This window comes from Fusarium musae, chromosome 2 (genome assembly GCF_019915245.1).
Source record: "Fusarium musae strain F31 chromosome 2, whole genome shotgun sequence".
NCBI classification, from domain to species: domain Eukaryota; kingdom Fungi; phylum Ascomycota; class Sordariomycetes; order Hypocreales; family Nectriaceae; genus Fusarium; species Fusarium musae.
Window position 1 is genome coordinate 1,537,924 of NC_058388.1, and position 20,784 is coordinate 1,558,707.

At 50.0% G+C, this 20,784-nt stretch overlaps 8 protein-coding genes across 8 annotated transcripts; 3 read left to right on the forward strand and 5 right to left on the reverse strand.

The window, feature by feature from the left end:
* Positions 1 to 2,672: 2,672 nt before the first annotated feature.
* J7337_002425 (uncharacterized protein) lies at positions 2,673 to 4,036 on the forward strand (the record flags this gene model as incomplete). Its single annotated transcript, XM_044820154.1, has 2 exons — positions 2,673 to 2,845; positions 2,908 to 4,036. The coding sequence occupies 2 exons, from the start codon at positions 2,673 to 2,675 to the stop codon at positions 4,034 to 4,036; spliced, it is 1,302 nt and encodes a 433-aa protein (XP_044684454.1).
* A 1,152-nt stretch (positions 4,037 to 5,188) lies between these two features.
* J7337_002426 (uncharacterized protein) lies at positions 5,189 to 5,865 on the reverse strand (the record flags this gene model as incomplete). Its single annotated transcript, XM_044820155.1, has 2 exons — positions 5,189 to 5,615; positions 5,831 to 5,865. 2 exons carry the CDS (start codon positions 5,863 to 5,865, stop codon positions 5,189 to 5,191), a joined length of 462 nt encoding a protein of 153 aa, XP_044684455.1.
* Positions 5,866 to 6,872: 1,007 nt separating this feature from the next.
* On the reverse strand, positions 6,873 to 8,185 carry J7337_002427 (uncharacterized protein; the record flags this gene model as incomplete). Its single annotated transcript, XM_044820156.1, has 2 exons — positions 6,873 to 7,645; positions 7,693 to 8,185. 2 exons carry the CDS (start codon positions 8,183 to 8,185, stop codon positions 6,873 to 6,875), a joined length of 1,266 nt encoding a protein of 421 aa, XP_044684456.1.
* A 697-nt stretch (positions 8,186 to 8,882) lies between these two features.
* J7337_002428 (uncharacterized protein) lies at positions 8,883 to 10,277 on the reverse strand (the record flags this gene model as incomplete). Its single annotated transcript, XM_044820157.1, has 3 exons — positions 8,883 to 8,910; positions 8,967 to 9,624; positions 9,677 to 10,277. 3 exons carry the CDS (start codon positions 10,275 to 10,277, stop codon positions 8,883 to 8,885), a joined length of 1,287 nt encoding a protein of 428 aa, XP_044684457.1.
* Positions 10,278 to 10,767: 490 nt separating this feature from the next.
* MSP5_2 (Pre-mRNA-splicing factor rse1) lies at positions 10,768 to 14,777 on the forward strand (the record flags this gene model as incomplete). Its single annotated transcript, XM_044820158.1, has 4 exons — positions 10,768 to 11,011; positions 11,147 to 13,226; positions 13,407 to 14,694; positions 14,751 to 14,777. The coding sequence occupies 4 exons, from the start codon at positions 10,768 to 10,770 to the stop codon at positions 14,775 to 14,777; spliced, it is 3,639 nt and encodes a 1,212-aa protein (XP_044684458.1).
* Positions 14,778 to 14,976: 199 nt separating this feature from the next.
* On the reverse strand, positions 14,977 to 15,822 carry J7337_002430 (uncharacterized protein; the record flags this gene model as incomplete). The annotated part of the gene is made up of 2 exons (XM_044820159.1): positions 14,977 to 15,630; positions 15,694 to 15,822. The coding sequence occupies 2 exons, from the start codon at positions 15,820 to 15,822 to the stop codon at positions 14,977 to 14,979; spliced, it is 783 nt and encodes a 260-aa protein (XP_044684459.1).
* A 548-nt stretch (positions 15,823 to 16,370) lies between these two features.
* Positions 16,371 to 17,573, forward strand: J7337_002431 (uncharacterized protein; the record flags this gene model as incomplete). The annotated part of the gene is made up of 1 exon (XM_044820160.1): positions 16,371 to 17,573. The coding sequence occupies one exon, from the start codon at positions 16,371 to 16,373 to the stop codon at positions 17,571 to 17,573; it is 1,203 nt and encodes a 400-aa protein (XP_044684460.1).
* A 247-nt stretch (positions 17,574 to 17,820) lies between these two features.
* On the reverse strand, positions 17,821 to 18,136 carry TIM13 (protein translocase subunit; the record flags this gene model as incomplete). Its single annotated transcript, XM_044820161.1, has 2 exons — positions 17,821 to 17,994; positions 18,053 to 18,136. The coding sequence occupies 2 exons, from the start codon at positions 18,134 to 18,136 to the stop codon at positions 17,821 to 17,823; spliced, it is 258 nt and encodes an 85-aa protein (XP_044684461.1).
* Between the last annotated feature and the right edge of the window lie 2,648 nt (positions 18,137 to 20,784).

Consider the following 20,784-nt stretch of genomic DNA (forward strand, 5'->3'; position numbering starts at 1 on the left):
TGTTACCACTCTCCCGTCCGGGACTGAATATTATACTAGAACCAGCATGTTAATATTACGATTCGGAGCTTGGGCTCCCAAGCCTGGCCTGACCAGGTTTCGTCTGGGGGGGATCTGTTCTAACAGGTGACCAACTGTCGAAGTGGACTCCTTTCGGGAGAAAAGTCTGACCTATTACAACTCTCTCTCAACCTTCTCCAGTTTAGACCGAGCCTAGTTAGCCACTTCCCATCAAAGTGCATGGATTTTGGCGCGCCGCGCTTTCTAGATTAGACAGAGATGCCCTATGAAAGCTGCAAGTCGATGGTTTTCAGATGGGCTATCTCTCTAGCTCGGGCGCGACATTTTCTTCCTTCTCCTCTTTACAGTACCCGGCAGTGGACACTGATACGGGACGCCCCATCTTCTGACCTCATCCTCACGAGCTCTGAGCCCTCCCATTGCTCAACCTTCATGAGGGCATGGCCAATCTTCTACTACACAACATAGCAGGAGCGGGATAAGAGGGTGAAATAGGCTGACAGGTCTGAAAACAAAACCAGCCCTTCCGGAAAGGTAAAGTCAAAGGTAAAGGGAGGGGGATACGAGGAAACCCTATTACCTTCAGAGGAACAACATGACAGAGATAGAGAGGACTTCCCTGGTCTTATCCCACGACCCATTATGCTTTACTCGTTGCTTCTTCCGCTTCCCGTTCCGTTGATCAGAAGCTTGTGTCTATGGGAATGGGTTTGATTGAAAACCCTTTCCTGAGACAGTCTTCACCTATCAGATGGCTACGGGCCAGGGCTTTTGTGCCTACCCACGTCTTCTTTCAACGGCTGACGGTTCTCTTGCTTTTCCCGACCTGGCAATGACCTGGCCAGGATCAACGACAAGAAGAAGAGTCGGCTGAGAGCTCCATAGTACTATACCCTAGCTCACCGGTCTATCCCCGAATCCGAAAGCGTCCATCCCATTACCTCAAGGTCTGTTTTCTACCATTTCAGATTCTGAATAATTTGCTGCGCTTGTTGGCGGGTGAGTATCTGTCTGTTTGTGAGCCTCTGTCTTGCCTACCCGCGTGAAGTCTCCCGCTGAGCGTTCAACGTCCTGTCATACACGGTTTGAGCCACTCTCCGTCTTTATCAGCTTCATCCACACCCTAAATGCCCATGTACTGTACACACATTTCAACGGCGTCTTCAGAATTCATCAGTTGTCTACTCTGTACATACAGCTTTCTGGCTTTTACCCACTACCCTCCCACACACACCACTCCTTGATCGCTCGCAGTCACAGGAGACACCCCTCCCCCCCTTGCGAGGGAAACCCCCCACACCCTCGTCGGTATTCCTCGTGCATTCTGCATATGTATATGGAGAAGGTCGACCTCTGGGGTCTCATCTTTACATATGTAGCGATGCGAATGGCTTTAGGTCTCGCTTCTTTGCACTAGCTATACTGCACTACACATCTTGAAAACGATATACTCCTAACGGCCTGGCCTCGTGTTGGAACGTCCGCCTCAAGTTTTGCGGTCCACCATCAAAACTCTGTCTCGAGATTGCCGTCCGGATCGAGCTACTGGCGGTCCTTTCTAGGCATCGTTACGGCTCGCTGCCCTGTGGCTTTCTCATCCGCCGGCCCACCCTCCACCGACTCAATCCGTTCTTGTCTTACCTTTGTACATTGCCCTGCCGCGTTTATCCTGAGTCGGTTCTGCTGTCTCCGCAATCTCCACGAGCTCAACGAGGAAAAAGCAAGTAAAAGAAACTTCCCGCCGTGTCTCACTTTGGTGTGTTTGCGTGTTGAAAGACAAGCCCTTTCCTGTCGGAGAAAAAGAGGGCTCACAAACAAACAACCGGCTCGAAGTTGAGAAGTTGAGGTCAACTTTCTGCGACCTGACGAGTTCTAAACTCCACTACACCGTCGTTAAGGCTGAGTCTGCTGCGGGTTTGAGTGGCTGCGTTGTTCGTGTGCCTCGTTGGGCTGCGCAAAAGGTTTGCTGCAATATAATCAACTCTTGTCTAACACGGAACAAATTGCCCTGAGCTGGAACTGGAGGGATCTACGGTAAACGTGGATTCACTTCACTTTTGCATTTTAGGAACCAATTCGGGCAAGACGATGCATCTCTTTATCGACTGGTGTCAAATGTGAGCAACATCACACCAAGTCTTTTCGTCCCCTCCAACACTGCTTCCAGCTTCCAGGAACTCGGCCCCAATCGTTTCGCCTCTTGTTCCCCGAGGATTCTTGCAGACGAGACTGTTGGATCTATCAGTATATGAAACGGCTGCAAAGCCTCCTTTTCTTTATCCAGTGCCAGTTAGGCAGCACATACAACAATGAACAACCCCAATGGGACAACTGCAATGGGACATGATAGCACCATGGCCCAGAGTAATGGGTATGGGAGCGATGCCTGGACAAGCATGAGCCCTTACAGTCAAAGCCCATATAGCGCAAGCCCCTTGACTGAATATCCATCCTTTGGCGCCTTTGTCAATCATGGACTGCCCTCGGAGTCAATAAATCGAATGCCTCCTCCACCACCCCAAACACATCAGATGCTACAGCCATCTCCAACACCTATGGCTCATCATCAACTGCCCCTTCTGAATACAACTTGGCCGAGCCAACTGACAAACCCGGCTCCGCCACAGAGTTACTCGGCACCACCCTTATCAATGACACCAGCTACCAGCGCACCGCCCGTGGAGCCCCCTAGGTTACCGACACAGCACGAGAAATCGAGGAAGACTCTTACCACGGAACAGAAACGAGCCATGTGCCAATTCCATGAAGATAACCCTGGTACCCGACAAGCCGATATTGGAGCCCGATTCGGCGTTGAAAGAAGGTAGGCATTTTTGGATCCAAAGTTACAATTCGCCATCGAGAATCTGACAAACTTGACAACAGCACAGTTTCCAAGGTTTTGAGGCATAAAGATCAGTACCTAAAGCGAGACCAAGAGCCAGAAAATGCCGCTGTCAAGCGTGGCAAGGGTAAACATCCAGATTTCGACCGCACACTCAGCAACTACGTCAGGAGACAGCAACAGCGAGGTTTCCAAGTCAGCGACGAGGAGATTATGGAACAGGCCAGGCTTTTTGCTCATGCGAGTGGAAACCAGGAGAGTGTCCTGAATAATTTGAATAGCAGCTGGCTGCAGAAGTTTAAACAAAAGCACGGAATTGGACCAGGCAAGTTGATGCGGCGGGCTTCAGAGGCAAATATTCCGGATAGTGCAAGACTCTCGACACTTGCCTCGAAGTCCAGCGATCTGTCGCCTTCGCCAACGGGCCAGCTTTCACCGCTTTCAGGAAGTCGAAGCGATGAGGAGGCACACGCTGATGGAATAGACTTTGACTTTGGGTATAAGCATCCCGAGTCCCAGTCAACAACCTCACTTTCGAGCGACTTTCGAGATAATACGGCCTCTTCATTCTCTGGCACCATGAGCCCAACTGGAACTTTTACTTTCTCCCCCGACCCCAATGTGGGAGGATTCCCTATGGATCAACTTCGAGGTACCGATTACCAGCACAGAGAGAAAAGAAGCAACACATTCCCGTCACTCAACATTGACTATGTGAATCAAGTCTCATCGTCAACGGAACCAATAACTCCTCGTCATCCTCCATCTTCCACCGCACCGTCTTCGGCTTTAGAATCGCCGCAGCATGAACTTCAGGCGCCATTTAGCATCGATACCAACGTCAACTCACCCCCTCCAATGCTACGCCGCAGCAGCAGCAACTCAAGTATAAATCGATCCACAGCAGCGACAAGTGCTACCTCATCCACACCTGTTGATTCTTCTCCAGTCTCGCCCTCCCAGGAGGACGCCCGCCGGGCCGCACAGACACTCCTGAATTACATCCAGACTGCTGGCACTTTCGATTCCAACGACTATATGTCAATCGTTCAGCTGACCAAAAAGCTCAAGATCCACCAAGGTAGACCGTCGATAGGAGGACTCTCTCGAATCCCGGAAGGCGATGTTGAAGCCCCTGTCCTCCTGTCGACCAAGATGGAATCGGCTTGAAGTCGGGCCATGCTCATAGCATTGACTGTGTGTTTCTTTTTCGTACTGATGTCTTATCAATCAAGTCTCTGTTCAAATGGGATTTTCCTGAGGGCATAAGGGTGCTTAGAATATCGTGGTTGGGGCCATTTTGGGTCAGCGCCCTGCTCACGCGGGTAACGGACAATAAGAGCATTCAAAACGATGGCACTGGCCACGATTTGAAGTGTTTGTTGAGTCTGTTTTGCATTTCCACCGCACTTTGGCCGACTATTCTTTTTTCATTAAAAAAAAACCCCTGAAATCAAAATGACAGAAAACCCAGGTTAACGGGAGCGAACTTTTTCTTATACTCGATACCATCCTTGGAAAGTTTATTCTGCCGCTCGCGCGAGCCCGAAGAACCATATAAAAACAGTCGTCCACACGAAGTTACAATTGAAAACTGCTCGTTTCACAAACGAGGTGCGAAGGAAGAGGCAAATGATCGGAAATAGGTGGAAATTATGGGGTCAAGGACTACATGGTAGCAGGGAAGGGGTACACATCAGGGCGACGATCTCGGCAACAACAGTTTAAGGGGCAACGCAACATGCTGCGTTTGTCAGTGTTTGTTTCCTTTTTGAATGTTCTTCATTTCCCATATACATCTTTTCGTTTTTCCTGGTTGCATTTTACGGCATTGACGTGGAGGGGTTAATTGTCTGCGCATACGCTCGTTTCTTTATATCATTATCATTTCTTGTCTATATTCTGTTCGAAGATGAGAAGGTATCTGCTGCGAGGCACGGCACGACACGGCGTGGTATGGCATGATATGTCACAGGGAACGAGGTGGTACATGGTTCACAAAGCGCCTTGTTGAAGTCGCTATGGTTTTCAGGACGGCAATGGAAAAGAGGCCGAAGAGGCTCTTTGGTTGAGGGAATGAGTGCTGATGCTAGTTGAGTGTAGCCCACGAGCAGCTCGAGGGTGCACTGGAGGTGGTCAAATGCCTGGCAGTCGAGGGCATCCCTTCTTTAGTTGAATGGGCGGCATTTGTGCATTTTGGAATGTCCTTGCTCTTGACTCTTATCGTTCCATATTGCTGTGATTTCCCCAAACTCTGGTTATGCATTATTAACTTGTCAACAAAGGGGTATCATTAGTCTAAAAGAGCGTCTACAGATCTATTCAGCCAAGTCTTTCTTCCCAAAGCTCCGTCACGCTTTTCTCCGTCAGCTCAGGCATCAGGCGAGCAAGTAGCAGCTCCAGAATGCTGTACATCAGATGCTTGTTGCAGTACTCATCGTCTAGCACAAGAAGCAGCCTCTCCATTTCATCTACCAGATCCTCGTCATCTGATAAATCACCCTCGCTCTCCGCACTTCGCCGCCATAAGCGACCACCAAAATAAAGCCTTCCCACACCCTTCGGTAGCAACCCCCAAAGAGACTTAGCGGCTCTACGACGCAGGGCTTGCAGCTCGGACTCGGACGATGGTGGGAACAAGGTCGTCTTACCAGGGGCGTTATTGGGAAAGAGGACACCGCGAAGGGTACGCAGAAGAGGGGGCAGATTCGAGGGAGAGAAGAGGGAATTGATGTGATGCGAGAGGAGTCTGCGAGGGAGATAGGTTAGCATGTATTGGCCTTAATCTGTATTTGAGGTAGTACAACGTGGGGGGTTCAATGATCGGAGACGTTATATGCAATAAGGGGCATGTCGAGTGTATGTCGGGCTAGCCGATGTGATGCGATGCGCTGCAATGCAGTGTGAGAGTGAGCAACAAAGCTCAAGGCGAGACGAGGTAGTTATTAGCCTATTGGCTTTCACTCTCTCTGGGCTGGCGCATAAAGTGGTGTCTCCATGTTGATCCGTCCCACGTTAGATGGATATGGACCTAATGGGGACCAGGGAGAGCTCTACAAGATGAGGCTTGCAAGGTGCGGGGAAATGGATGAGGAAGCGCATTCGTCGTCCATGTTGGTATAGGTCTCTCATGCAGATAGAGATGTGAGATTACACAACAGGTTTACAATCAGGCCGTGGGTGAGTGTGGGTAGCATATGACCAGTCAGCCCTGTTCTCGAACCACTGCTTCGTCGTCAAGGATCGTGTAAACAGCTCTGCGTGGAGGGTGTAAAAGACTCTGATGGGTCCGACATGTCTCGGGCTCTGAGAAAGAGCTGAGACCGACCGGTCAGACCAGCCCGGTCAAGCCAGACCGCTCCTGGAAGGTTCGCGAGTGTTGTGGCCAAGACTGCGGTGAAAATCTTGAGTATGGTTCCACAGGCCAGTATAGCATAACCTCGCCGGAAATGACAAAGGTAGTCTTATGACGGGTGGCGCGGCACGGAGCGAGAGTCAATTCAAGCTCATTGCTGCATCGTCAAAGAGCGGGTAGTCCCCTTGGAGAAGCTGACATGGGCAGGGCGCGTAATCTTGACATTTCGCTGGATGAAAAGGCCTAGCTTCGTGCACCATGTCAAGCAATCAGGTGTCAAAGACAGCGCTATGTCTTTCAATTGGCTGAAAGCCCAAATCCCAAGACCCATATCAAACATGATCGCGACACCGAGGAAAATGACAAGAAAAAAGGTGTTGCCTTGGTTTGATAGTCCTCGTGTTGAAATTGTGGGCTGTGGGTTGTGGGTTGCCTGGGCGTGCGAAGATGGCGGTTTAGACGAGGTCATAGACGGCATGGGCCGCTCCCAAGACAAGGCGGGTCGTTTGACCATACCTGTGCCGCGGAAGAAGTCATTGTCCTGAAAGCTCACTGGAGCTTCAGGAGGTCCAGTGACTTCAGGCTCATGCGAGGTGAATACTGTCTGGTGACGGTGTAGGTGTGAGGAAGTGGAATAGAGACGTTCATATCTTACCTGTCAATAGGGCCATCGTGGCCAGCGATTCGTCCAGGTCCGTTGACTGCGCCGTACTGTAAAAGTGATAGAAATCCATCCAGCCAAGGCATGCGCAAGCTGAGCTCAAACAGATTTCCAAGACATGTCCATACTCGACACGACAGGATCGGCGCCTTAACAGGGTCGAATGACCTCGGCGGAGACTTGTCGTGATCCAGCAAAGCTTCTTTCTCATCCAAGGGCGTGGCCCTAGCAGGGAGGGACGATGCCATCACCAGGGCAGTCGTGATAAACCGGAGCGAGGCAACTACCAGCATCCCAAGCTGAATAACCGCAAGGAACACAGACCTTACAGACCAGCTGCGACGGCCTTTTACGTCAACCTTGGGCCCACCGGCATCGTTTTGGGTCTCTGTAACCACTACCCCTTGGTCTTTTCTCTGTCGCAAGACCCTGGCCGTGATGCAGATGCCCTCATACAGTATCCATGGCTGAGCGGCCTTATTGGCTATGACGTTACCAATTATAAGCTCTGAAAAGATCTGTTCAACGAGAGACGTAAGACAAGGGTTCTCGAGGTCTTCCGTGGGCAATAGGATCGCGAGGACGCCCTGAACCAGCAATTGGCGATACAGTGCTTCATTCTCCTTCTGGTCGGATATCGTGTCTGGGTAATCTGGGTGGGGGACTGGTGCGAGGTGTGGCAGAGGGCACATGGCATGGTAGGCCTCTCGAGGATCGACCTCAACAGGCTGTCTGGTGATAGGGCTATGAGAGATACGGTATGCTGGTCACCGTTAGACAGGAATGGCGTCGTAGAGTTCTAGTCCTCACATGTTATGTGCTTGTCCAGCAAGTCAGGCATCTCATCCAATACTAGGCTCTCTAGATCAACCTTACGGAACCGCTGTTCCAAGGCTCGGGAACAGTGGGCGATAATGTGCAATATCTCTGATACAAAGTGTTCATCCGTAGTGATTTTGCTATACCAGCTCTGCACGAATTCTCTCATGACAATAGCGAGCAGGGCGTACAACTGAAGGTCGACATCGTTGCGACTAGTCAATGGTGGAAGTAGCTCGTCTATAGGCACTTGCGAATCGCGGCTCTTCTCCCCCAACTGAGGGGAGCAGAGGGTACGACGTATCAGAAGCGAAGTCGCTCGGTCGGACAAGGGATCGGTAGCATTAGAGCGTAAAGGGCGGCGAGTAGGAGAGGCCATATCGGCAGAGGTCGGCGACTCGGTATCAAAGGCAACCGATTTGGGGCGTGGGCCTGGCGGACGGGCAGGAGGCACGGCAGGAGCCTTAGAGGGAGTAGCGGTCATGACCGAAGTGATTGGCGAGTCTCCAGTATCATGGCCTGGTCAGTAAGCGGGAGGGGGATGGCGATGGCGATGGCGATAGCGAGTTTGAAGGATGTTCGATTTCGAGGTTTGGGGTTGAAGTCAAGTTAACATCGGGTCGCAGGGCAGGCCGCATACATCCATTCCATGTTAAGCTCCTGGCTCCTGGCTCCTGCCCGCGCACGGCACGGCTTGGCCCGTTACCTGAACCGTGCGCTGCATGCGCGGGGAGTCCGCATGCATGAGATAGACACCTTACCTTAGTACGGAGTAGTTATCATACCCATGCTGTAACTTGCCGAGTAGCAGAAATGAGCATTCCAAACAGCCCGATTAAAGTGGTATAAATTGATTGAATACAGTTCAAGCCATCGAATGATCAATACAGTACCTACCGAGCCTACCTACCTACCAACCAACTAACCAACCAACCAACCAAGGGAGCTGGTAACCCTGAGCTGGGGGTAATCTTCAGTGACGGAAACGTAGAGATTCTGTTTCAGGAGATGTTCTTTTTCTGCTACCGCTCATCCTTGAAGATGTTCAACTCGGAGGGATGAGAAATGCTTCCGGTACTATGAATTCTGCCAGCCGGCACCTAGGTATACTACAGATTCTGTACATTATTGGTACAACTGCCTCCTCCTCCTCGTTTCTATCTACCCACACAAGGCTATATTCAGGCGTCCCTTGTGGCCGTCTCATATCTGCAATTGTACGATCAGTTCAGCTCCTTTTCAACAACGGATTGACAACAACATACCTCTTGCCACGGAATGCCCACACCCCCCAGTTACCACAGCTGACATCCTGGGGGTCCATGTCGTTCAGATCCCATCGAAGACTCCTGAAAACATTCTCTCCAGGCTGCAGAAGAATATCAAATTCGCCCTTCGACTTCTTGTTCACCCACTCGACGTCGCGTTCCATGTCAAACTGGGTATAGCCTGTACTGATAACAGGGATCTTAGTCTCAAGGAGAAGGGGTAGGGTTTCTTCCCACTCGTGGCTGCTTGCAGGATGACCCAAACCAGGGTGAAATAACACAAAGCAGTCGAAGTAAGGATCGTATGGTGCAAAGTGTTGCGTCTGGTGGACTGTGTGGTAGTAATCCACAATTGTACTTATCTTCATCTTGTACCAGACGCGATCCTCTACCACGGCTCCAAAGGGGTTTGAAGGGGTACGTTCTGGCAACGGAAACTCGTCGTCACGGTTGGCCATGCTTTCAGGCCCAACAAAGATGAGGTGTAGCCTGGCTTCGGGGAACATATGTGCCAGCTGAACCCAGGCAGGTCGAGGGAGAGAAGATTCAGCACGTGCTCCCAGAATGAAAATTCTAACAGCTGGTGCCTCGGGTTTCAGTTCACCAACGCCAGTTCCTCGACCTGACTTAGGAGGATGCAAGTTGTATCTCAATGCTAGTATCATCAATCAGTTCATGGCTATTCTCTGGTCAGTCGTTGCACTAACCGCTGAAACTCTTCAGTCCCTCTGTGGTCATTCGCTCTCCAGCCTTGATGCTGTAAGGGCTAAGCTCATGGAGAATACTGCCAATGGTTACGGGATAAGTCAAGAGCCGGGTAATCTGTCTCATCTGACGATCAGAGTTGACAGCATCGAACTCTCTTGTATACATGAAAGTATCCCAGTTTGTCATGTTGATCGCTGCATGTTCCATCTGAAGATCTGGGAGGTTGCCTTCTTCGAATACTCGCCCTGAGCGCAAATCGTGGTCATCTTCGTTGATTTGTCTAAGAGTGTCGCAAACTTCCAAGTGCTTTTCGTAATCATCCATCCAATGCTCCTCGCAGCAATAAACTGGTAAGCCACAGTCTGGGCATTCGAAATTGACATGCTGGGGCGGCTGGGTGCCTTTCGCAGCCTCGAGGTCCTCAGGTTTCGGCGCAATGGTAGGAAGCTTCGTTTGCTGGTGGTCGGGGTGAGGGCAGTAGGCATGCTGTCGCATAAAAGCAGCTCGTTGCCGGAACTCTGGTACTGGCGACTTTGAAAACGGGTGAAAGAGGTTGTCTTGGCTCAGGCGCAATGGTGATGGAGACGACTTATTGGTCATAGGTGCGGCGGCCTCGGATTTTGCCACTGAGGAAGTGGAAAAGTCTCGGTCCTTGGGCGTAGGCGTAGCTCTTCTTTGGTCCTTGGTCGTTGAATGTCTGCGGATATGATGGGCTGATATCCTCATCCATGGCCTACCTGCCGCTCCAGAGACCAATTGCCTCCGAACAGTTGCAGAACATTGCCCACAGATGCTCGAGGCTGCTTTCCTCAGAGTAGGCTCCATCTTATAGACAAAACCAGCCAGATCCCGGACACAGTTCAAGTACCTAGATTTCTGCGGCAGGCCTGATATCACTGAAGTGGGATAATTCAAAGAGCTCGGACCACAATTATCTGCGCCGCAAAATAGTTCCTCCGAAGCGCGCCAAACTTTTGGCATCAAAGCTCGCTCGAGTTTCAAAAGCTCCAACCACCAGCTTCGACGCGACATAATCAGACCTGCCTTTGTCTTTGAAGCCGCGCAGGCTCATCTGCGCCTAGCCGCAAACATGGCGACCACGTCGAACATGTTCTTGTACTCGCTGACGGTTCAGCCGCCGACAAACGTTACGCAAGCGGTCCTGGGCCAGTTCGCAGGCACTAGAGAACAGCTTATCATCACTGCTGCTGGCTCGCAGCTCTCCCTCCTACGACCCGATCCATCCCAGGGAAAGGTAATTACCCTCTTATCACATGATGTCTTTGGCATCATCCGTTCCCTCGCCGCTTTTCGGTTAGCTGGTAGCAATAAGGGTAAGTCAATCCAATACCCCTCTCAGGAAAATCACTTAGTGATATTCGAAAGCGATGCCACAGACGCGTCGACCATAGCGCTACCGAGTACTTGATGTCCTGTTACAAGAATCCCAAAGCTAACAAATCTTCCAGACTACTTGATCATTGCGTCCGACTCTGGTCGTATCACAATCATTGAGTACCTCCCTGCACAGAACCGCTTTCACCGTTTACATCTCGAAACTTTTGGCAAATCCGGTGTACGGAGAGTCATCCCTGGCGAGTATCTAGCCTGCGACCCTAAAGGTAGAGCATGCTTGATCGCTTCAACTGAGAAGAACAAACTTGTCTATGTTCTCAACCGTAACTCACAAGCCGAGCTCACAATCTCGTCACCGCTTGAGGCCCACAAACCTGGCGTCCTGGTCATCTCTATGGTTGCGCTTGATGTTGGCTACTCGAACCCGGTATTTGCCGCGCTCGAGATTGACTACTCCGAGATTGATCAAGACTCGACCGGCCAGGCAATGGAAGAGTTGGACACTCAACTGGTCTATTACGAGCTTGATTTAGGACTCAACCACGTTGTGCGTAAGTGGTCAGACCCTGTTGACCCAACAGCCTCAATTCTGTTCCAGGTCCCTGGTGGAAATGATGGACCTAGTGGTGTGCTCGTGTGCGGTGAAGAAAATATTACATATCGACACTCAAATCAGGAAGCATTCCGTGTTGCCATCCCTCGTCGACGCGGTGCCACTGAGGATCCGAACCGCAAGCGTACGATCGTGTCTGGTATCATGCACAAGCTGAAAGGCAGTGCAGGTGCGTTTTTCTTCCTCCTTCAAACAGATGACGGCGATCTCTTCAAACTCTCGATCGATATGATTGAGGATGAGGAAGGCAATCCCACTGGAGAAGTCAAAAGACTCAAGATCAAGTATTTTGACACTGTTCCGGTTGCCTCAAGTCTCTGCATCTTGAAGAGCGGTTTCCTCTACGTTGCTTCTCAGTTTGGCAATTACTCATTCTACCAATTTGAAAAGCTCGGTGATGACGACGAGGAACTAGAGTTTTATAGTGATGACTTCCCAGCGGATCCCAGGGCTACTTACGAACCAGTTTACTTTCACCCTCGGCCAACTGAAAACTTGGCCCTGGTAGAGAGCATCCCTGCCATGAACCCCCTCCTAGATTGCAAGGTCGCAAATCTCACTGGAGAAGACGCACCTCAAATCTATACCATTTGTGGCAATGGTCCCCGAAGTAGCTTCAGGATGATCAAGCATGGCTTGGAAGTCAACGAGATTGTTGCCTCTGAATTGCCTGGAATTCCTTCTGCTGTTTGGACGCTGAAACTGAATCGTTCAGAACAGTACGATGCTTACATCGTACTGTCATTTACGAACGGTACGCTAGTTCTCAGTATTGGCGAGACTGTTGAGGAAGTCAGTGACTCCGGTTTTCTCACAAGCGTTCCAACGCTGGCTGCCCAGCTCCTAGGTGACGATGGACTGATCCAGGTTCATCCCAAGGGCATTCGACATGTGCGTAATGGTCATGTCAATGAGTGGGCTGCCCCTCAACATCGCTCCATTGTTGCTGCTACAGCCAATGCTCATCAAGTCGCTGTCGCTCTCAGCTCTGGTGAGATAGTTTACTTTGAGATGGATGCGGACGGCTCACTGGCTGAGTATGATGAAAAGAAGGAGATGTCCGGTACTGTTACTTGCCTAAGTCTGGGTGACGTCCCCGAGGGACGATTAAGAAGTTCGTTCTTAGCCGTCGGTTGTGACGATTGCACTGTCCGCATACTCAGCCTGGATCCAGAATCGACTTTGGAAAATAAGTCAGTTCAGGCTCTTACCGCCGCGCCAACATCGCTGGCAATTATCGCAATGGATGACTCGTCGTCGGGCGGTTCTACCCTCTATCTCCACATCGGTCTACACTCCGGTGTCTATCTCAGGACAGTTCTTGACGAAGTCACTGGTGAGTTGACAGACACGCGCCAAAAATTCCTCGGTCCCAAAGAAGTTCGACTTTTTCAAGTCACAGTTCAAGGCAAGACGTGCGTGCTTGGTCTAAGCTCCAGGCCTTGGCTTGGTTACGCAGACCCGATCACAAAAGGTTTTGTAGTGACGCCCCTAAACTATGTCGACCTTGAGTGGGGTTGGAACTTCAGTAGTGAGCAGTGCGAAGAAGGCATTGTTGGTATACAAGGTCAATCGTTACGGTACGTTACTATTCCTTTTTGTTACTCCTGATATCCAGTTGCATATGATGAGAAAACGGGATCCTATGCTTTAAGCAATGAGGCCTATTACGCATTTTTTCCAATTGTTCCTACTGAAGCAACACATTCCTACCATGTTCTTGTGTCATCGCAAATCGAGGCGTGCGCTAACGCTGGCAGAATTTTTAATATCGATCGGCTTGGCGATACACTCATCCAGAAATCAATTCCTCTAACTTATACCCCGAAGAAACTCGTAAAGCACCCTGACCAGCCCCTCTTCTACACTATCGAGGCAGACAACAACACTTTACCACCTGAGTTACGTGCACAACTTTTGGCAGACCCTAAAATCGTCAACGGTGATTCTAGAGTGCTCCCACCTGAAGATTTTGGCTATCCCAAAGGTACACGTCGATGGGCATCTTGCATCAATGTGATAGATCCGCTTTCCGAGGAAGGACAGGTTGTGCAAACGATTGATCTAGAGAACAATGAAGCGGCAGTCAGTGCAGCAATCGTGTCTTTTTCAAGCCAAGATAACGAGAGCTTTTTAGTGGTTGGCACCGGCAAAGACATGGTCGTCAATCCTCGCAGCTACAGCGAAGGATATCTACACATTTATCGATTTCAAGATGGGGGCCGAGAGCTTGAGTTCATTCACAAGACCAAGATTGAAGAACCACCTCTAGCTCTTTTGGCTTTTCAAGGAAGAGTGGCTGTTGCAGTTGGAACACAGTTGCGTATATATGATCTCGGCATGAGACAGATGCTCCGCAAATCTCAGGCTGAAGTAGCAGCGCAGCAAATCGTGTCGCTGAACACCCAAGGCAGTCGAATTATTGTTGGTGATGTCCAACAGGGCGTAACCTACGTGGTATACAAACCTGCATCGAACAAACTCATTCCATTTGTTGATGATACCATCGCAAGGTGGACCACATGCACAACCATGGTAGATTACGAGTCGGTGGCGGGCGGCGACAAGTTCGGAAATATGTTCATTGTCCGCTGCCCTGAGAAGGCTAGTGAAGAGGCTGACGAGGAGCAAACGGGCTTGCATCTTATTAATGCGCGAGAATATCTTCACGGCACACCTCACAGAGTGAGTCTGATGTGCCATTTCTATACACAGGATATACCAACCAGTATCACCAAAACGAGTCTGGTAGTTGGTGGGCAGGAAATTTTACTATGGAGCGGTATCATGGGCACTATCGGAGTTTTCATACCATTTGTCAGCCGTGAAGATGCGGACTTCTTCCAGAATCTCGAACAACACCTAAGGACAGAGGACCCCCCGCTAGCCGGACGAGATCATCTTATGTATCGCGGCTATTATGCTCCTGTCAAGGGGGTCATTGATGGCGATCTATGCGAGCGGTACAACCTCTTGCCCAACGACAAGAAGCTTATGATTGCCGGCGAATTGGACCGGTCGGTCCGAGAGATAGAACGGAAAATTTCTGTAAGTTCTCCTTGGCTCGACATTTGTATCCTCGCAGTGTGCTGACTACATTTTAGGATATTCGTACACGGTCTGCATTCTGATGAAGGAAAAGTGGTATCTTTAGTATATCCTATGAAGCTATTGTACAAAACTTGAAGTGTTTGGGTTGTCAGCGGCGTTAACGTACGGGGCTAAAAGTCCCTGTCTTGGAAGAAAATAGGTAATCAACGAACCGAGCCGTGTGTTGAGAACCGCAACGCGGTACGGACCATGAATCTAATTATCCAACCGGAAGCTCGATCAGAGTCCTCTCCAGAACGGGCCACGGTTCTTATATTTGTCGGCCTTCTTACCCTTGCCAGAGGCTGGATTTTCTTGCTCCCATTTTTCATCGTCCAAATATGCTGTAACAGCGGTCTCAAGATCATAACTAGATTGTTCCAAGTACAGCACAGCAATGTCATAGTCGGAGACTTTGCAGGATGTCATGAAGCGGCGAATCTTGCCCTTCCTCAGCTCTTCATCTTCGCCCTCGATGGGACGTGGTGAGAGGCTAACTCCGCCCCTGTAATACTCGCCAGGAATCAACACGGTTCGTCTTCCGAGGAGCAAGTGGTCGCTCGTGATGTTATTACTTCGTCGCAGAGCATGAGCGGGCACGCCGTATCGAAGAGATAAGGAGTTGACGCTGTCATGGCGATGGTCAAGGAAATGCAGGATATCTGGAGCATCTTCTTTGATAGCATCCTGCGCCAATGCAGCCTTCTCATCGTCGACATTCGGCGTAGGTGAGGCAAAGGAGTATGGTGGTGGCGCGCCGGAGATCTGTGCAGTCCTTGAACTGGACGATGGCAGCGATGTATAAGCCGGCGGTTCCCTCAACCCTTGCGGCAGAGACGTCGGCCCTGTCGAAACCTGACAGTATGGACAATAGTCGGCAAATCGCTCGTTATTCTACCAAGCAAGAGTATTAGTTTCAGGCTGGGTAAAAGACGATTATTTAGATAGATGACGAACATGGATACATTTGCCACAGATGATTCTCGCACAGCATGCGACCCGACGATCTTGCGGAAGAGATAGCTTCTCTTTCGTGTACGCTGGTGTTGAGGAGAGGATGGTTGCACACGTCGAGCAAGACTCCATGATATTGTGAATATTGAAGTCAGTTTGTTAGGTCAAGGTTTAAGAAAATAGATCCGCATCTACCTAAGGATTCTAGGTACAGTTCATTTGAAGGTTGCACGGGCACCTATCCTCTTCCCATGAAGGTCGTGGTTGTCCAATCACGTCATGGGGACGCTAGTGGCCTGTATAGACGCCACCCGACTGTAAAACGGGGGGTTGCATTTGTATCGATCATATCCACGCGATTCAAAAAGGCGTTATCATAAGCAGAAATGCACAGAAAGAAAATAATGAACTATATCTTGACTGCTGAACCTAAAAGTTTCCTCTTACTATCGGCCCTGCACATGTTGCTATCCTTCCGTTTTGTCCCAATCAAATGTGACCTTGAGTCTCAGGTGTCTCCGCTGAGCCTTTCACCTTCGTCGCAATCCCCAGCCAAGACTCTCTAACCTTAACCTTTTCAACTCACCAAGTCCACCGTTCCCAACATCGCATTTCGTCTATACGTATTCAACCTACACTTAGCCCAAGTCATATTACAACGATCTATAAGAGCACCCAACATGAGCAAACCATTGGCCTTCGGCCTCAACCTTAGCAAGAAGCCAGGCGCGTCGAAGCCCCCTCCACCAAAACGAAGACCGATGTTTGGTGACGATGATGATTCCGACAACGAAGGCACAGTCAGGGAGGGCAAAGCTGAAGAAATTGGAGAGTTCGATAACCTTAGTAGCGCTCAAACCGCAAAAGCCAACATCACCAAATTAGGCAAACCGAAGAGTGGTCCTCCGACTCAACCCCCGAAGCTCAAATCCAAGGGCCAGCCAAACATAGTGTTTGGTGATCTCTCTAGCTCTCTGGCGTCACGAAGAAACGCTGAGGCTGCCACGGAAGTCGATGCTAGCGTCTACGAGTACGATTCTGTTTACGATTCTCTCAAACCAAAGAAACTGGTCACGAAGGAGGATCAAGAAAAACAGCCAAAATATATGAAAAACATCCTGCAGGCAGCCGACGTACGGAAGCGCGACGCATTGATTGCAGAGGAGAAGAAATTGGCGCGGGAACGAGAGGCCGAAGGAGAGGAATTCGCCGACAAGGAAAAGTTTGTCACGGAAGCATATCGTAAACAACAGGAGGAGAATAAGAGGCTCGAAGAGGAGGAGAGGAGACGGGAAGAGGAAGAGGCAAAGAAGAACAAGGGTGGTGGCATGTCTGCCTTCTACAGAAAGCTCCTCGATAAAGATGAGCAAAGGCATTCGGACGCTGTCAGGGCGGCTGAGGAAAAGGCTAAGCACGGCGCACCCGAGGACGAGAATGCAGACGACTACGAGCAAGAGAAAGAGAAGACAGAGGCCGATATCGCCAAAGAGCTTAACGAGAAGGGTGCCGCAGTTGCCATCAACGAAGACGGTCAAGTAGTGGACAAGCGCCAGCTTCTCAGGGGTGGTTTAAACGTTGGCGTAAAGAAGAAAGAATCAGTCCAACGCGAGGCGGAACGACAAGCTGAGCGGCCGCGGAAGGATGTGGCAAATCATCACTTTGGAAGAAAACAAGCTCAACGAGAACGACAGTCACGCATGATCGAGCAGCAGCTTGAGCAATCAATGAAGCGATCACGGGATGACGAAGCGGCACAAAGGGAAGAAGTCGAGCGAGCTTCGAAGAGCCGGAAGACAGAGGGCGAGATCTCAAGTGCGAAGGAACGATACCTAGCTCGAAAACGAGCGGCCGAGGAAGCGAAGAAGGCTGCTGGGGGAACTTAGATACCCAAACTCAGAAATTGAAGAAGGCTGTATACAACGACATGGCATGGCTATTGACACAGCATCCCACTCATATCTCCTCCGGTTCGTCTATTGCCCTGTTCTATCCTTAATCGATTCTTCGTACATGATAATATCTCCTCCTGGGCGTCATCCGGCCCGTGTTGTCACAATATGTTACAATCTTGCGCTTTCATAAAAATTGTCGCAAGCCGTTGGTTTTTTTATTTTGAGAATCTTCGCCTCTTCAATTTTGCAAGCTAGCAGACTCCTGCCTTAATCGGGCAATGTATGCTGCGTTGACCATGTTCCAAGCGGCCATGTACTTCTCCATGCAGCTGGTCATGCAAGTCGTCTCGCCGCTCGATAGAGAAGTTCCGGGCTTGGGGACGCACTTCTCAAAGCAAGTTTCTTGGAGTTTCTGTCGTAGGCTATTGTTAGTCTTTGGTAGAAGGTAAGGAATTGCGAAATGGACGAACCTCAATGAGAGTACGGGCGTTAACCAAGTTGGCCTCCTGCTGGACCTGCTTGATGACAGCAGCCTTGACTTGTGTGGAATCCATGGCTGTGATGTTCGTTTGACAGTCGTGACGTTAGGTTGTCTGCGAAGCTTGGGTGACGGTCTATCGCAAAAACGTAGCGGGCTGGAAAAACTATCGGTCCGGGGCAGTGCTCATCAGCTTCACCTGGTTTAAATCAAGCCTAGAACTAAAATCAACTTCATTGACTTCCAAAAGCTCCTGGATTTGGTAGCTAATAGTCGTTTCACACCCAACCGCTTAACCTCGGATTGCTATGGTTTCTAGCTAAGTCTCTGTGTTTCTCATGATCACATATCGTGATAGGTGTCAATATACAGACATGACTTGTTTGCAACCTGGAGGTAAGCCAATAACAGCACCATTTATAACAAGCAGAAAGTATTTGTTATGTGTTAAGGGCCTTGGTTGTAGTCGAGGCCTGTTTTCTGGACTACAAAACACCCTACGGTTTTCCCTACGAGATACCGCATTGGTATCCTAAATGTTGGCCTGCTTATATGTAAGGATAATAGACTCCCTCGGCCTTGAGACCCAACATCCAACTAAGGCGTCGGTCGGAAGTAGTGTCTCTGGGAGTCTAGATAGCAAGGGTAGACATGTTATTCCTGGTGCTGACTTGGGGCGTGGGGCTTTCCACCATCGTCGGTTCATTTCTTCTTCGCCCTGCAGCGAACAGAAACTGCGTCACTTTACGCTGAGGGAGGTCTTGGGGTTTTCACCCCTGACCAGTGCCCGAAGTGGTCAACTTTCTTTCTATGTCATCCAGGGATGTTCGAATAGGAATCTCGTCAGTCACGGTGATACGACCGAGTTCTTGCTTGTATGGGAAACCGAAAAATGTGTGCTCCTATCGAATCCGGGAGATAGACCCATCTCGTCCCTCCGGTTACCTCAGCTTCATTGCGATCTCCCACCCTCCGTACACTTATCCCAGTGCGGGACCCGATCCTGTTGCCATCCTCATCGAAATATACGTTTCCGTTATCCGCTATGGCCCAACCGCTGCTGCTAGGCATGGATGTGACAGGAGGGAATAGACCGCCACCTCTAGCACCGCGCAGAATGCAGAACGCCTTTAAAACCCACAATACCTGGGGCTCGTTACTGTCCCTGAGGAGTGGGACTTGAGCCAGCTCTTGGAGAAGCGGTCTCCAGCGGACGGTGCCATTGTTATAAAAACGGCCACATGAGAGTGTTGGACAAAGAATACAGAGACTTGGAGGAAGTGCCAGGCAAGATGTAAGTTGCAGATAGCAGTATTTCGAGGACCTCAGCTAATGTTCCAGTTCAAAGAATGTTGATAAACCTGGGCCATGCCTATGCGGTCTATCACAGCTGAAGATCTTGAAATATCCAATGACAGACAAGTTCTTTCCTACCCGAAACCTGCAAAGAACGGCTGTCTTCAACCCAGTGTCGCTGCAGAAGTATCTGACCATCGTATTTGGACCGCCAATCGGATTCACGACTTCAAGCCCTTCTTGCATATTGGTATAAGGACCTGTTACTTTCCCGATTCCGTTCAAGAAGCCAGGCTACACATTATTCGTCACCTTCAGTCATCAGTCCGCGTCGAGTTAGACACGATGTGAACTCGAATTTTCCGTTCTCTGTTGTTAACTGCCCAACGCCATCGCACTTGATTACGGTCCACATACCCATGGCTTCTATTTCAGCAATCACTAGTTTGCAGGGCCTGCTATATCTACAGAGGATGTTTTAGAAGTACGGGCGAGTGTCCATTGTACCATTGCCGATGCATCTATGAGTCTGTTTTGTCTAGCTTTGTCGCATCTCACAGCAAATACATACATGAAGGGGTTTCGACGGAGCTTGACGCCTGTACTATCCTGGCTAACAGCTAAATCTACTGGAAATCGTATTTGAAGAGCTCAAATTCAAATCGTAACTCTAGGGGCACTGCCTCACTGGGTAAACTCTCCAGTCCATTATGGACAAGATTGGGGTTTTCTTCTTCAAGACCAAGCATAAAGCCCAGAAATCAATGAAAAAAAAGAGATGTTGCGAGACTAAAAGTCAAGCGTGAGGTTTCGAAAAATTGTTCACATGGATAGCCCGAAGCCCGAAGGATACAACAGACAGACCCTTGGCAGAAGAAGCTACTCAAGACTACCATGCAAGAGAAGCAGAGCCATAGGTTCCAAAAATTGTGATATCTTGAAGAAAGGGTCCCCCCCGGTTTGACCCGGGGTAAACCACCCTCATCAAGAGAAGCATGAGAAGAGAAGAGAAGAAAAGTACCTATCAACGGACGGAAGCCCAGGATTTTATAGTGCCCCAGTTTCTGCCACTGGTCTGGCAGGCAGGTGGAGGTTCCTTCCCTCGCTCTACTGTTAATCTCTGACGGGCAGCTGGCGGACAGGTTCCTTCCCTTTCAACGCTGGTCTTCTGGCTCTCGCCATCAAATCGGAAGGAATTTGGTCTCCATCTACCTACCCAGGTACCTACCGTACTGGCGAGCTTCATTTTGGGCAAGTACGACATAGGAATTTCTAATCGTGCAAGGTAACAAGGCCGTCCCCCTACCTAAGTATTGCTAGAAGGCAGTGGGATGATCTTTCCGTTGTATCCCCTTCCTTGTGGATGACCGGCATACAGCCTTGTTTGGCTTCAGCCTTGACCCAGGCACATGTTATGGCTTAGGTGTT